Source organism: Pongo pygmaeus, chromosome 16 (genome assembly GCF_028885625.2).
Source record: "Pongo pygmaeus isolate AG05252 chromosome 16, NHGRI_mPonPyg2-v2.0_pri, whole genome shotgun sequence".
NCBI classification, from domain to species: domain Eukaryota; kingdom Metazoa; phylum Chordata; class Mammalia; order Primates; family Hominidae; genus Pongo; species Pongo pygmaeus.
This window is the reverse complement of record NC_072389.2, coordinates 73,096,621-73,114,365: the sequence shown is the minus strand read 5'-3', so window position 1 is coordinate 73,114,365 and position 17,745 is coordinate 73,096,621. Positions and strand designations below refer to the sequence as shown.

Below are 17,745 nucleotides of genomic sequence, written 5' to 3'. Positions count from 1 at the left end.
GTACAATCTCATACAATTAAAGTAGGCATCTATTTTCTATGGTACTATTCTGCATATTAATTTCTAAACATATTCCAATCAAATTATTTTAAATTATGAGCAGAAAGAATTCATAATAGGGAGGATATGTGATTTCCTAGTGATTGTGAGGTAGGATATAATTAAAGAAAGAATGGGGGAGGCTGGCCTATAATCTGACTATAAATATTTCAGATTTCAGCATAACTGACAATATCCTATGTCATAAATGTCAATTTATTAGCAAAACAGTTATCAAAATGAGTATGGAAATACCCCTTTTTTGCCTCTTGGAGAAAAGACCTGGAGCGTAATTGCATGTATAATGACTTTTATTCACAATGGCAACACAGGGACACTGAAATGATAGTATTGCCACTGTTCTATGAAGGACACAGGGCACTTCCTTCATTAACCACATGAACTAAATGCCACTGACTTAAATTCTACTTCTCACATAACATACTTCAAAGAAGGTTAGTGAAAAGAGGGACACAATTACTTTGTGAATTATTTATAGAGTGTTATCAATTGTTGAAAGGTTCTCCAAATGGATAGTAAACCTAAGAAAATAATCCAGTCACTAAAATAGTGAAAGCAATGGTTAGGATTTGGCTCAAGAAATAACCAGTAATTAAAAAGAGATGGTCTTATTCTAGGTAAGCAAGAAAGAAAGTGATGGTTATTTTGCTCCCTGTGTCTCTTAGAGAACAGGTAGAAGACAAGAAAAACGGTGAACAAAGGCTATTTCAAAATAAATAAAAGTTACAAATGCATTTGTTATTAGCTCATTGTAGAGATAGCTCACTCTCTCAAATAATAACATCAGTTCTTTGTTTTCCATGCAAAGATTTCACAGCTTGTGAGATATCCTGTATTCCCTGATTCTCTATTCTCTGAATGCCCTAGGGATTTATAGGACATCCATCAGAGACATGGCAGAGGTAAAAAGACAAAGGAAAAGAAAGCTCTCTGAGATCTGATTCATTATGAAAAAGTTTGATCAAGACAAGACAAGTAAATCATTGTCTAAAATGCAATTCTTAATTCTCCTCATTGGCACAGAAAGTTAAGAGTTGGTCACACTCAGGTTCAATTATTAAATCTACTTCCTTATTAGAACATGGCATTGGTTAAAGCTAATATACTGTAGGATCATCAGTTTCTATACTTACAGATGATGCTCCTTTGCTCTGTGTGACATTTTATTTATTAACCAAAAAAGCCCCTGCTTTTATGTAAATTTAGAATAACAAGATACAAGTCTTTCCTCAACTTAGAAGTTTCCATTTCAAAGACTTTATAGCATTGGCATAAAGGAAAACTAAAACAAAAAGAAAGATGGTAGAAATCGAGGGGGTTAAACTATTAGGAGATACCCACATGAGACTATAAGTCTCCTACTTAAAACAAGGAATCTGAGAGTTGATTGTATTACATTTTCCCAAAAGATTATAAGGCTGAACAACTCTGAAGCCAATACAAAACAAGCAGAATGCTTCTCTGCTGTATAAAGCTCGTGAGTACACAAATACTGACACAAACAAAAATCTTTTAGTATCTTGCGAGATTAATTTTAAAACCCTCTAGATGTCACCTTTTAATAAAATGATATGGTTTCAGTAACTAAATGTAAACCAGCTGTGGTTCAGCTAATGAAAAATATAATTTTTAAATTTTAAATTAAATAAATTTCAATTTTTAAATTAAAATTTAATCCTCTAATTGCTTGGTCTTTTTAGGTTTATTTGAAGGTAGATTTTATCAACACGTTTAGGACTAATGGCCAAGCTTCAAAATTTTAGTATTCTGTCACATACTAAAGTAGCCATCCACAGAAATACTTCAAATAGTTTCAGGGAAATTAACACTGACAGTTGTTGCCTTCCATAATAGATAAACACATTAGCCAGGCTCTAGCTGTTAAAACAGGAAATCCAAAGTAAACAGCAGTTGTAAAAAGAAGCTTTTATGTAAACTATACTAGTTCAAATAGCAGTCTTTGCCAACCTTCCTTCTGCCTAAAAACCTATTACAGATGCTTGACTACCGATTGCAAAATAATTCGTGGCTAAGAAACAGGCCGGGCACAGTGGCACACACTTATAGTTCCAGCACTTTGGGAGGCTGATGCGGGCAGATTACCTGAGGTCAGGAGTTCGAGATTAGCCTGGCCAACATGGCGAAACCCTGTCTCTACTAAAAATACAATAATTAGCAGGGCATGGTGGCACATGCCTGTAATCCCAGGTACTCAGGAGGCTGAGGCAGGAGAATCACTTAAACCCGGCAGGCAGAGGTTACAGTGAGCCAAGATCACACCATTGCACTCCAGCCTGGGCAACAAGAGCAAAACTCTGTCTCAGAAAGAAAGAAAGAAAAAAAAAAAACAGAGCCCCTCATACTGTTTAGGTCTCAAGTCAAATATGTTATGAGGTCACAGATACTAATTTCAAGATAACTGATTGTACCAGGCTCATAAATCAACCTAATGTATGATATAGGGAACTTGGCTAGATTAGAAAGATTTTCAATAAGAAAAAGCTACTGTAACTCTACATTTGCCATTTCTTCTTTCTGTTTACTCCAGCTATATACCCCTTTTTACTCCCATACCTGCCTCAGAGTTAATGTGGTCATCACTACCTCCGTATTTCTTCCACAAGTTGATGTGGCCTGATTCAAGCTGTTAACACTCTCCACATCAACTAGAGTAATGTCTTTTAATATATGGTCTAAATACCTTTGAGATCAAGGAAGCTACAGTCATTCTGATCTCTTGATCAAGGATTCTGAAATAATGTAGTGGGCAAACAGAGAAGGAAGAGATATAAAGCCTAATGATGAGAAGGAATGAAAGAACTGGAATTGTTAGGCAATATATGTGGGGGAAAATAGAAATACCCTGAGGATTGACTAGCTAGGAAACCCTCTCTTGGAACAACTTGATAACCATCTAATCTTTGCTCACAGTTTCTGGGAAAGCTAACAATAAATTACTTTCCAAAATCAGATACATAAATGGCTACTTCAGAAAACCTCCTTATTCTAATAATTAATACTCTATTGTGCTTTATAGTTTATAAAACATTTTACATATAGTAAAGCTATTTGATTTCCACAAGAATTTGTGAGGTAAATATTATTATTATCACCACTTTATGGATAAGGAAACCAAGGCTTGGTGAGGTTACTGACTGCTTCATGACTCCTATCTGTAAGTACTGGAGTGGGAAGTAGATTTGGGTCCTCTGAAGCCAAATCCAGTGCATGTCCCAACAAGCTTTGTGTGAAAATAAACTGGTTGCTTCTAGATCCTCTAATTTCAGTTCTCTTCAACATTCTCTGGATATGGTCAGTGTTGATTTTTTAAAAGCAATAGGGAAAATCGATTGAATGGCTCACTTTTCAGAGTTGCATTAACTTTTTCAGGCCACTGGGGTACAATTTACTAAATTACCTCTTCTAGAACACTAAATAGTACCCTAGTGGGTCAAAGAGTAAATGCACCTCTGAAAAGTGAGCCATTTCTTCCCTTCTTCCCCGTAATATCAGATGTAATATGTCCCCTATGACAAAAATATTAACCCGTTTCCATTAAAAACTCAAGAAATTGTCCCACACTGGATAAAATGAGTATGGAGAAGCTTCCCTAGGGAGCTGAGGAGGAGCAAAAATCTCTCTTCTATAATCCTGCCCACAATACTGTTGACAAGTCAACATGAACTTATATAAAAATATTTGTTTTTCATTCAATGGAGATTTATTTTAATCAAGACCTCAAAACAGAATAAAAATATAAATTCAAAGCTAATGGTTTCCAGGGGGCAGATGCAGAGGATATCATGATGACTAGTCTCATCCTGCATTACAGTGTTTAAAACTAAGCTCAAGCATTCATCTTGCTTATGAAATAATAGATATATCCCAAACAGCTGGTCTTTCACATGTATCATTATACAATAGGTAATCTCTCTGACCGAATGAAACAAACATTCCTTGGGGGCAAGTAAGCATGTTATTACTTCTAATCTCCATAAAAGCAAACTCTCCGATACACATTTGAATTGTCTTAGGAATAGCTATTGAGTGATTTAACATTTGCAAGATACCTTAGCAAAGCCAGTCTTTTAAGTTTTCTGCACTGTTCTTGCCTTACTCTTCTGGAAGACTGCTTTGCAATGAAAATAAGACAACTTTAATTTAAGAATCATCCAGCTTCTAATTAAACTGCCATAGGCAGCTGGTTGGATAAGTTTTAATCAGTTTCAATCACCTATTGATTGGTATACTGAAGCCTAAAAAATTAAAAGTAAAAGATGATTGGGGAATTGTCCCATCTCAGAACAACAGTAGAGGCCTCTGTAAATAACTCCTCTTTTAACTATCAGCTAAATGAACGCTTCAATACTGCAGTACAAAGTCTTCTGCAAAATTACTTTAACTAACAAGCAGAAATTTATCAGCTTCAGCCAAAATCAATGCTGAAATCAATTTGAACACTGGTTGTGTCTAAAGGGGCTCATTGGCAATTTAGGGAAATTACACCATGTAAATGCCTGTGCTTTAATTGAACAGTTTCATCAACTAGGCTGTGATTGCTGTCCATTCATTTATTTACTTTCGCTGCAGCTACCATTCTGCAAAGAAATGGCTTTTGTCAGGCTGGAGAGAGGCACTTTATCTTCATTTTGTGCACTTTTGTGCATAAAAGACTTCATGAAATGGGCATATCATGACTAGGGTCAAAAGAAACCAGGAGAGACTTTTTCCTTTAACGTAAAAACTGAACAACACAAACTACCATCATATCTTCCAGGGACAGTCATCTTTAAATCAATAATAAGAAGGAATTTGAGTGACTTCACTGCACATGACACTATGTCTCTAGGTTGAGGAGCTATGTTCTGGACAACAGAAGGAAAGTATTTGGACTTTAAAACCCAATTCCACCAATGTTCTTTATGAGATATTTTTGTTGAGTTACAAAAATATATAAACTGTGTTAGAACATTCTCCCTCAAAAATTAGGCAACATTCTGTTTTTAAAAATCCTTTGAGGTTAGTCAAGGGAAGGTGTTATTCTCCAATCCATTTAGAAGATTAAAACTTAACGGTGTCACATATACTCTTAAAATATGATAAATAGGAGAAAGCAGAAAGAAGTCTATGTGAGAGGAGGGAAACTAACTTCCTTATAAAGACCAGCAAGCCCAACATATTTAGATTCCAGAAATGATTTAAATACACTCATAAACTAACTCACGAAATCATGGCAGTGAAAAAAAAAAAGAAAAAGAAAACCAAAGATAAAATTTCCAGGGAGTCATGTGTTGAACTGACTGAGGTTCAGAGATCAGCACAAACATTTCTGACATTGAGCTAATCAGTTATTCAGAGATTACAAGATCCAAGGAAGGAGGGAGGAAGGGAGACAGCTGTTTGTTCATATTGGTCTTCTATAAGATACATGTGCCTGGTGCACAAAATAAAAATTCAAAGAACAGCTGAAGTATATCTGCTAGAGATTGCTGGCAGAAATTCTTAGGTTTGCATATATTCTGTTTATTCTAGCTCCTCATAGAGCCAAAATGTAATTATTTACCAGGAATGGCATTGGGAAAGGACTAAGAATTAAGAAAGCCTGGGTTTCAGTGGTGATCTTATCCTTGACTTGGTCTGAATCCTCAGGGAAATCCATTCATTTATCTATGTTTCCGTTTCTTCATAAATCAAATGAGGATGACGATACCTACTGTGCTCAGCTACATTCCCACACAGCTGGGGCCATAACATGAAGCTTGTGATTGGCACCCAGTGTGGAAATGTAAATGCAACCACAGTGACTCTGAGTACCTCTTGCATCTTCCATGTATAGGGGCAGGTAGGGCCTTGAAACATTTCACTTGAGACTCCAAAGGAGCAGGGAAACTTATCATTTGCCCCTTCGGTCAGTTACCCCAGCTGTTGTGCTCTGCAAATACTCACTAAGAATTACCTCCAAAAGAAGTTAAAAGAGAGGAGAAATAAACGGTGTACACAAACTTAACTCGGTACATGTGTCTATGGTAAAAATTCATTCTATAATTTTATCCCATGTATTTTATCCCATCACTTATAAAGTTTCATTGGCTATACATTTTGTTGCTGAGGCCATGTAAAATATATTTTATTCATAATTTTTAGATAACTTTTCTGAAAATTTAATTATGATTTAATAAGTTTTATGTTTATTGGCTAAGTATATTGTTACATTTTGCTGCTACAGTTAACCGTTGTAATAGATTCAGTATGTTTGAGAACCTCACACAATACATATCTTCCAAATACATTAAGCTTGTTAAAATGCTATATTGATTGTGCCCTAAAGCAAGTTCTAATTTTGTGTGAACATTTTTCATTTTATTATTTAAATTCACAAGACAAAAACCATTAACTCCTTTCAGCAATACGACTGTACTATCTTTCTTTTTGCCATACTGACAAGGAAAAGTAAGGAAATTTTAGGGTCAAGAAGACAACATGATATGAAGTCACATTTAAAAAGCAAATTAATGTTTTTTTAAAAAAAATGTAATGCTTAATACCCACAACCTAAATCTCTATTGCTATTTCCCCCTCAAATTTTGCAAACTGCTCCTCCAATTCAACTTTAGTGTATAAATCAGAACCTAAACATATTTCACTCTAGTAAGGCAGCAATTTAACAGAAATATATTCCCCTACATCAAAGTAACCAATGACAGAGCAAAGAAAAAAAAACTGTGGCAGAAAGTTATACACAGTAAATGCCTTTTGGACTTTCCAGTGAATTATTTTCCAAAAAAGCAATTTAAGTAAATACCCTAGATGCTACGGTACACAAATATTTGCTTGTGCAATATGCCAACCAAGAGACTACGATTTTCTAACACATCAAATACTGTAAAATAGCTATAAAAAAAGTAACGTGTCTTATAAATCAAGAAATACACCACCCCTGCTAGCACAACCATACAATTAATCCAGGGATTCAATTATTAAATTATAAGTTTTTGGTAAATAAGGAGACCCAAAGGGTAGACCAAATAACAAGTTATGTTGTCATAATTGTCGGCCAATAAGTGGATGTTTTAACATCTACTAAAAAGCCTCTAAAATTAACACCTAGAGATGATACATCATTGACTTTCAAATGTATACACTAATTTTATATCTTACATCCAAAAATAACTTGGATTAAAAGTTAGGAAACTCAGAGAGTAAATGGCAAACAGAAAAACCTTGGCTTGGGAAGCAGGTGTCAGAAGACCTAAGTTTTATTCTTGACTTGATCTTGGGCATGTCACTTAGCCCTTCCAAACTTTATCTTTCTCATAAGTAAAAAGAGGGTAACATACCTTCTTAGCAAGGATTTAGCAAAGACTAAAAGACCCAGGGTGATCAAGCCCTGTCCATCTCTACACCTTCCCTAGAGCTTATTCTACTCCAATTACACAAGTTCATGCCTTTCTTAATCTTAGGGCTTCTGCCTGAGTGGTTACTTCTGCCTATAAGGTTCTTCTCCCAGATTTTCCCAGTGATTCCATCCTGTCTTTAGGTCTCAGCTCAAACAGCACCTCCTCAGATAGGTCTTCCTGAGCACCTCTTCTACATTTTTTATAGAACATGCAAGGTCTATATAATCTTACTTTGGTGTTTATTGTCTTGATTATTGTTTGCCCCACTAATGTGAGCTCTGGATAGGGACCTTGCCTATCTTGTTCACAACTGGACTGTACATGCTTGGAATAGTCCTTGGCACAGTGACAGGACGTTCAGTGAAAAATGAATATAGACTAAACAAAACCAAGCAACACCTGACATAAGATTTTTATGGTAACTGAATGCTGAATTTAGTTCTGGGACTTTAGGCTTGGGAGAAACCTGTGCAGTCATCTCATGTCCAGGTCAAAGTGGGAATTCTTTTCTCAGCAGTTCTGAACAACAGCCACATCATTCTGCTTAAGGTAGAGGAGTTCACCACTTCCCAGAGTCACCCAGCAATGAACAACACATTGTGTCCATCCTTAGGCTGTGAAGAATCTGCCTCTGCAGGTAAATTCCTGAAACACTCACTAAGTGTCTACAGTAGGTAAGGCACCGTGCTGGCCCTGTGAGGACTCCCACCAAGGTAACCTAGACGTGACTCTCCTCCAGGGAACACAACCCAGTGGGAACAAGAGTAGAAAGAGTACATTAATCACTCTAACCAAAGGTCGACTGTCACAGAGACATTCAAGACAGGCCCTTTGTGTCTAGTCTTCAGAAGAACACAAAGGAAACCTGCTCCTCATCTACAGAAATGCCCTTCAGACTTTAAGTCAGCTGTCATGGAGCCCTTTAATCTTCTCTTCCTCGTAGAAAAGATAGCCAATTCCTTTCAAACACTTCTCAGCTCAAATGCCAGTTCCTCCATGATGCCTTTCCTGATCCTTCCTGAGGAAAGAGCTAAAAGCCATCACTTCTTCCTCAGCCCCCCAGATCTGTGCACCATACACACAGACAGGTGGCCCCAGACTGTGAGGTCCCATGCATACCTGAGAACAGAACTTCCGCATCTATCCAGACACAAGTTTTATGAGGCTAGGCTGTCCCCAACATCTGACACAGTGCCCTCCACACAGCACATGCTCAGAACTTGGCTGCTGGACAGATGAATGAAGGAGGACTGAATAGGCACAACTCCCCAATCCCTCATTATTCTCTCCATTGCTCCTCTGGGTGCTCTCTGAACTGTCCATATGTCTGTAAACTCAGCACCCAGAACTACATACAGGAATCCAGAATCCAAAAGTGACAGACACTATGTCAGTCCCTGATGTTATGCCTTCTTGGTGTGGCAGGGAATAGATTTCAAACAGAAACTAGATCTCTTACATCCTACAACACAGAAGTGTGCTAATGTAATGTTTACCTGATCACAACCACTTTTGCTGGGGACTTTAAACATCTTTATAAATAAAAAATTGTTATTAAAATATTAGAAAGAAGTCTTGCCACTTCAAAACTATTTTTTTCTCTGAAAGGAGATGAAGTTGAAACACTTAGATTCAGCAAACTCTTACTTGAAATATTACCATAATGTATTGATTTTTACCAGACTCAATTGACTGAAAAGTTGTTTGTATAGCAATATTGGCCAAACCAATATACTACAACAATTTTGTTACCCATAGTAATCAAGTGCATTTCTGAAGTATAATTACACTATCATAAAAAATAAAACCAAGATACCCTTTTCCAAGCAATAAAACAATAAAGGCTATAAAACAGAAAGAAAAAAAGGCTAAATAAATGAGATTTTTAAAAACGAAATTTAGTGTCTTTCAAAAACACTACTGCCTCTTCTTCCTTCCCTTAAGCCAAGGTTAGCAGAAAATGATCAATACTTCAATCTCAATAAACTATTTCAATAATAGTTAATTCAGGTGGAAACAGAGTCTGAAAATCTCTGCTCAGCGACCTGTGACATCCTGTCATGTTGGTTGGATGCCAATAATACATCATTGCCATAATGGATATGAGAATGTATGAAGTTACAGGAACACGGAGAGGTGGGGAAAAGCAAAAGTGGGAAAGGTACAGAGAACCATGAGCTCAGGTTCATTCCCTAGATTCAAATCAATACAATATACATTATCATATGAAACAAACCTGTAACAGTGAATGCTGAGAGAAGGAGAGAAGGAAACATACATAATTAATTTTATTTGACAAATATTCATTGATTTTCTGAAAACATGAATATCCTTGCTTGTCACATGATACTATAATGCAATCCAGCCATAAACAAATATTTAATTTTGCATTAGGATGATGTCTTGTTTGCTTGTTTAAAATATGATCTTGGCTGCAAGGAAAAGACTCCTTATGTGATTAGAAATTTAAAGTCAAAATAAATCAAACCATCATTCTAGCTCTCAGGTCAATTTTAAAACCATTTAAAAACTACTCTTAATTTACAAGATACACATCATGCAAAAATATATAAAGGAGTAGGGCCACTGACACAGCCACAAGCAAAGCTGGGTCCAGACCTCGTGCTCCCTCTTCAAGTTTCACACCTTCAGGTTGGCTGGTGAAAGAGGAAGTCAAGGTTTTCTGGGTACTATGTGGTTCCCAATATTTTCACCACCAAGGACTCTTTTCATTCTGTTTCTCCTAAGGAATTCCATGTTTTGAAATATTCTGTTTACTAAACAGCATTTAACTAGACAATTTATGTATTTTCTCATTTTATATAAATGACCATCAGTCCTTCTAATTTTCATTAAATAAATCATATTACTATAATGAGTTAATATGATTCCAGCTCCCAAACAGTAATTTAATGTTTTAGTTGGCCTCTACAGTCAAATCACAAGTGCAAAACACAAACTAATAGGCCACAGGATCTCAGTTACCACCTCCAAGGACCGTCCCCAGCCCACTGCCCAGCAAATACCTCTTTTTAGACAAGGCAACAGAAAGGAGGAGAGACCAGCATCTTTGAGAATTACAATTCCTTTCCTCCTTTTATTGTCTCTAGATAGGTTCAAATTAATCCCTAAATAATGGTATACATTCAACCTTCAAAACACCATGAAGGCAGTATATATACTACCCATTGTATCACTGAGAAAATTCTACCTGAAGTCCAGATCAGACTCTTACTCTATCCTGTGGGAAGGAGCTGGAGATAGAAAATTCAGTTTTCAAACATCTTGAGACTAGATTATCTGGCCCCAAAGCTGAAAATATGAGTCTTGGCTTGAATAACTGGCATTAAGGAAAAAATAATATAAAAGATAATCTTTCAGTGATTGCTGGCTAACTGACTTACTATGATTTAATCCTAAAAGTGAAATATTACTTCATTTCTAGATCCAAAGTTTGAGTGACTCCATCAAATGATATGCCAAGGAAGCAGGGTCTGAGAGACTGCCTTTGGAATCAAACAATGTTTCCAAAGTAACTATGCCTGTTAATTACTTTTATTTCCATATGACATACTATCCAAGAAAAAGAGACAGTGACTAGTGAGTCAATAGATACTAAGCACTGAAGGTTTTAACATTTTAAAGAAAGTTAATCATTCGAATATCAATCTCCTCAGTGTGGATATTCTTATTCTTCTAGGTGAATGTTCTACAACAATTGTACAGCCTCGCAAAGTAGCTAGATATGAGGAAGATCCAATTAAAGAGCCCCACTAAAACCTCCACTTGCCTCATTCTCATTTCAGCCAAGACGTACCAAGGGTCTATTTTATCCTTAAAACTGTGCTGGGTACATGAGAAAACAGAAGAAAACAAAATGGACCCTGCTTGACCTTGAGACAACACTGCCGGGGGAAGAACATCAAGCAAAAAGAAACGAAATGCCATATAGAAATCTGGCTTTGCTGCTGAATGGCCACATGATAAGCCCCAGTTTTTTCAGTGGTAAAATGGGCTTAACCCAGCTGTCCTATGGCAACCTGAAAATAAATTAGGATTAAAAATACTTTGAAACTTAAAAAAACATATTTAAGATAATACGTAAGATATCATGATTCATCAAGCAACGACAGACTAGAATAAAACATAGAAGTATAATGTGTATAATATAAAGGCAGAATTTCTCAAAGTTAGTTCAACACAACTATAATCTGTGAGATGTTTATCAAAGAGTCCTATGGCTGGCTGGGGGCGGTGATTCACGCCTATAATCCCAGCACTTTGGGAGGCCAAGGCAGGTGGATCATGACGTCAGGAGATCAAGACCATCCTGGCCAACATGGTGAAACCCCATCCCTACTAAAATACAGAAAATTAGCTGGGCATGGTGGTGCATGCCTCTAATCCCAGCTACTCTAGGGAGGCTGAGGCAGGAGAATCACTTGAACCCGGGAAGTGGAGGTTGCAGTGAGATGAGATCTTTCCACTGCACTCCAGCCTGGTGACAGAGCGAGACTCTGTCTCACAAAAAAAAAAAAAAAAAAAGAAAGAAAAGAGTCCCATGGCCAAGTCAAGGTAGGAAGTACAAAATGTAAATAATTTTTCTATTATTAGTACTACCATTACCAGTAGTTAACATTTAATAAGTGTCAGTCATAGTGCTAAGACCTTTACAGACCTTCTCATTTAACCTCACAACAACCTAGATACTATTAAATTTTTTTTTCTTGTTCTGTTGCCAGGCTAGAGTACAGTGCCACAATCTCGGCTCACTGCAACCTCCACTTCCCGGGTTCAAGCTATACTCCTGCCCCAGCCTCCCGAGTAGCTGGGACTACAGGCGCCCACCACCATGCCCAGCTAATTTTTATATTTTTAGTAGAGTCGGGGTTTCACTATGTTGGCCAGGATGGTCTCAATCTCTTGACCTCGTGATCCACCTGCCTCGGCCTCCCAAAGTGCTGGGATTACAGGCGTGAGCCACTGCACCCCGCCCAACCTAGATACTATTATTATCCCCATCTTACAGATGGGAAAACTGAGACATAAGACATGATATAACTTGCCAAAGGTTATGTAGCCAATTAATGACAGAGGCAGGATTCAAACTTAGAGCCCTCACACTTAACCACAACACATACTATTCTCTACTTTCTCAAAGTTTTTGAAATTCATTATGAATCTCTCAGAGGGAAATAGAACATGTGTCTTTCCTGAATTTATTTTTTTGGAGCAACTTGTAGCACTTTAGGAAATGAGGCAACAAGGAAAATACATTCATTACCTTTTCCTAAACTTTTCTTCTTCCTAGGCTTGGGCCATACTTTAAGGTATTTCCTTTACGTTCCATGTAGCCCAAATTAGTAATCCAAGAAATACCAACTTAAAATTACCTGTCTAAGTCACTCTCATAATATAGAGCACAGCTCGTCAGGAGACAGCACACAGAATTCACATTACCATTTGGTTTAAATGTCTGGGGCCAGAATTTCATATTGTACAACTGTGAAGGACATCTATACTTAAAGGAGGAAAATATATCAACTGTTAAATCGTATACATTGTAATTACACGATTATAATATCCCTTGAAATTCCCAACATTCCATCAAGTGAAGTGAATAAGACTGCATTATTAAACTTTTGCTTTGCACTTATTAGCTTTATTACACTTTAAAGAAAAAAATGGAATAAGCCCATTAGGCAGTTTTGTTACCAATGAGTGGATTTTCCAATATTTTCTTCATCTAGTTTATGTAGCATAGCCTATAATGTAATCATGCTGTTTGAAAACCCACATTTTTTATCATCAACACCATTAAGGTGAACTTAGTGTAGAAGAAACTCAATCATAACACATCAAACACTTAGTTTTATAGAGACTTTAGTAAAGTGGATCCTCATTTATCAATGATTATATCATTTCTTTGCACTGTACCAAAAGCCAGGGATATAAGAACGATAATACAAGCTGAAGCCTGAGCAAAAATGATGCCCAATGATCAATGACAAGCGGTTATGCAATTTGGTATCTTCACGGCCCCTCTTAAGAATCACACAGGCAATAAGGTAAACGAAATTTCTTTTTATAAGAAATCTACTATATAAGCGCGAAAATTATCAGGATACTGTCATTCACCATCCATAAGCAATCCTGTCAAAAACATTACATCTTACAACACTCACAGTGAGCATTAGCAATGGTAGCAAATGAGCTCTTAGGATAAGTTTCTAATGTTACACACAGCATTCTAGCAAATTAAAAAACTTGTGGCAAGGACATATAGAAGAATGGTCCGTTTGACATAGTAGCCCTAATTAAAGGAGAAGTTCTAGCCATGCTTCTTAGCTAAAAACAACGTTAACTAAGTGATGGGGGAGTTACTGTTTAATGGGTGCAGAGTTTCGATTACACAAGACGAAGAGTTCTGTGGATGAATGGTGTTAACAGTTGCACAACAATGTGAATGTACTTAATGCCACCGAACTATACACTTAAATATGGTTAAAATGGTAAACTGTGTTATGTGTATTTCACCACAATTTAAAATAACAATTTTAAAAACAACATTAACATAATTTCATGTTGTAATTTTCCCTTGGGGGATGGGCATGTTTTTTCCACTTCTCTATGTACTCTCTCTTTTAAAAAATAAACCTGGCCAGGTCTGGTGGCTCACGCCTGTAATCCCAGCACTTTGGGAGGCCAAGGTGGGTGAATCACGAGGTCAGGAGCTTGAGACCAGTCTGGCCAATATAGTGAAACCCCATCTCTACTAAAAATACAAAAATTAGCTGGGCATGGTGGCGTGCGCCTGTAGTCCCAACTGCTTGGGAGGCTGAGGCAGGAGAATCCTGGGAGGCAGAGGTTGCAGTGAGCTGAGATCACGCCACTGCACTCCAGCCTGGGCAACAGAGCGAGACTCCATCTCAAAATAAACAAACCAACAAACAAACAAACAAACCTATGTTTTAAAATAAAGGATTAAAATGTCAACATCTAGAATATTATGTCTCATAAAAATTCTGCTGGGGCTTCATGGTCTTATGCTTCTTCCCTTCTAGAAATAAGCTAGGACAATAAATTCACAATAGATCTTCAATTAATATAAAACTAAAGGTTTGGTGAAATAACACAGATAAGTAGGTTAGGAGTCTAAAGAAACATTTTAAAATTCCATTTGAAGCCAATAAAAGGAATACGAAGAGTTGCCAGAAATCTTTCCTGTTTTATTATATTTGGCTATCAGCACAAAGGCATTAAGAAGAAAGGTTCAAGCTTTGAAAAGTGCTCCCTCCAGGGAATTCAACAGAAGCAAATCAGAGTGTACATGTTCCTTCTTCATCTTTCCTTTCTATGGGTACCTGAACTTAAGAACCTTCAGAACACAGTAAAAATCTAAGTCAGATAGTAAGGAAGAGAAGACTAAGATGAAAAGATGCCGTTTATGGTGGAGGTTGCGTGGGAAGGAACGCTAGTATGATCCAGAGAAGGAGAATAGTGGCCGCAAAAATCATTAGACACACTGGACCTCAATTTTAAGGGCCAGGCCCAAGGCCCAAGGAACATGTAAGAAACATGTTATTATTTATTTCTCTGAATTATCATAGTGGAAGGACTTCACTTTCAGACCAACTGTTCACAATACTCAGTCATCTGCAGGAAAAAACAATCCAAACATGGGAACATAAGTTCTTAAAGAACTATATTCAGGAGAAAGGACTCCCATCTTGGCTGTATCTGCAAAGGGCACTGAAGCCCTGAATGGGTGACTGGATCAGATGACTTCAAGCCTGAGAAATCAAATTCTATACCAAGGCTGCATCAATGAGTAGGGGATGTTCCGGGATTTTTAGGATGTGAACCTTCATGGTCATAGAACAGGGCAATTTTTATCTGTATTCATGTGGTCAGTCAGAACTTAAAATTCTAAGAACATGGGTAACCAATTAGAAAATAAGTTAATTATTTTACAACTCTGGAAATACATATTAATATCAATGTTAAAGTATCTGTGGTTGTGATCTAATATCAAAACCATAATGTGATGCAGGATTAGTGTACACATGGAAAACAGCTCTCTGGAGGAAAGTTTTATTATTCCCTAAGGGCTTTCTTACAGAGTATGGATTTTTTAATTCCTAGTGGAATATTTTTCATACACCATTGCAGACTATTAAGTACCAGATATTACATTATGTAGTTTAAACTTTGCACTACTGCATGAGAAGACCTCCCTGTCACAGAACTATTTTTTATGGCTAGCATTTTTTAATATGAAAATGAACATTCCTTTGGGGTAAGACCACTGCAACTGGAATTTGGGAGAACTTTATAACTTAACATATTCATCAATGTGTAGAAATTATCTCGGGGGAGTAGGGTGAGGAGAGAAGAAAATACAACAGGAAGAAGGCTTTTTAATAACTTATAGTGTTGACACAGGGCAAAGCAATGGTATTTATAAGGTCTGGCTTCCACTGGGCATAACTGTAAACAGGCAGGGGACTAGCATAGGGTACTAGCAAGTTAAAAAATAATAATAATAGTATTAAAAAGCAAACAAAAAAATGCATTAAACTTCAGGCCAGTTAAAGGTACACTTACTAATGGTGGACTATTAACTACACACCCAGGAGAGTTGCAGACTCGGAAATATTAAAAAGGCAATATAAATGCACTTTCCAGGCAATTCTTGAGAAAATAGATGTCTTGCAGAATTTTGGAGTCAAATATGGAAATAAAATCTAAGTGTTAGTGGTCATTTAAAAATCTTTGCCACAGAGAACTTGGATACTCAGTATTTGGAAAAGCGGATAGAAAGTTTAAACAAAATTGACTACTCACTTGTAGACTGTGCCTCCGTTGCCATGACCAAGAGTGTCCCGATATCGTATGTCTTGTTCATTCATCTCCACAAGAAAGAAAGAAAAACAAAAAGGGTGTCATGCTGTGGATGGAAATGTCAAGGAAAAGCAACTCTGGGCCATAAACAACAAGCAGTCTGGGTCATTTCAAGTTCAGCTGCAAGAACGAGAAGATCAATACAACATTTGCTGTCCAATTTATAAAAGACGATACCAAGGGACGAAGTGATGGAAAGTTTAATGACAATTTGTTTGCCTGGGTCATTTCATTAAAGTTTGATAAAAGGTGTCAAAATGGAATGATATAACATAGCTCAAAAGGGTCAGGTCAGAGATACTGATAAGAAAACAGTCTCCAGTACTGCATATAACCAATGCCAAAGAGCACTGCACATAACCAAAGTCAAACTTAGGAAGACAACACACACACACACACACACACACACACACTCAGTAATCTAATGCACAATCTGTAAATAAATTAGCCCTAGAAAACTCCTCAGATGACCGCCATAATTAGCATTTAACAAACTAAATAATGTTTATGATTTTCCTAGAGTAGATATAGCTTTTCTTTGCAAATAACAAACTAGTATACAGCAATAATTAGGCAGAAATCATATTGTGAAGATGGAAAAGTACCAAATCAATGCACTTAAGATGCACATATAGTCGAATATTATAATACATAAAGGAAAAATACATAGGCATGTAATTTTTATTAAAGTCATTTTCGTAACTTCGTATATAAAAGTTTGCATGTTTTTCAAGGTTCTATAAAACCTATTACACCACAAATAACTAATCTCATTTGTATTATGAATAGTAGGTGAATTATGTTAGTGCCCATAAAATAATGTTTTAGAGTTTAGAGAGCTCCCTATATAATTATTTATCAAATAACTTTAAGACTAGTCAGACTTTATTTGATGCATTCAGTAATTTTCTACACACTGGTCCAGATGCTTAAAAATTAACTGCCAACTTTATTCACTAAGTGGATTTAATAAAGGTGTTCTTTTCCATATACCTAAAGCTTGGGGAAAGCCACTGTAAGCCCTGAAAAAAAAAAATCAATTTCCAGGGAATTGCACTGCCTTGCATGGGCAGAAAATGGATGGAGTTTTTAATTCAATATCACTTGGAAAAAAAATAGTTTGCTCTCAGACCAGTATAGCAAAGCTTTAAATATTTTGCTCTACTCTAAACTTCCACCAATTGAATAAAGCAAGGGTTCATTTACCAAGGGAAATATTTTCCTTCTACACATTTCTGAAGTTGAAGCTTCAGAGAGCTGTGATAATTAGGAGTACAATGCAGGTAACAGAAACAGCTTCCTTTCCAAGCCACTTTACCAATCCTTAAAAGAATATTGACAGATTAATGTGTAAAGGCCAATTCAGCATGCAATTTAATTGTAG

The 17,745-nt window shown here is 36.6% G+C and overlaps 1 protein-coding gene across 7 annotated transcripts in view; it reads right to left on the bottom strand.

Moving 5' to 3' along the window:
- Positions 1-17,745, bottom strand: part of MAP2K5 (mitogen-activated protein kinase kinase 5) — a 260,525-nt gene that overhangs the window by 186,750 nt on the left and 56,030 nt on the right. For all 7 annotated transcript variants that reach the window (XM_054451151.2, XM_054451149.2, XM_063652330.1 and 4 more), the window contains one exon: positions 16,305-16,369. In XM_054451151.2, the coding sequence (XP_054307126.1) occupies positions 16,305-16,369 (65 nt within the window). The remainder of the gene's footprint in view (positions 1-16,304; positions 16,370-17,745) is intronic.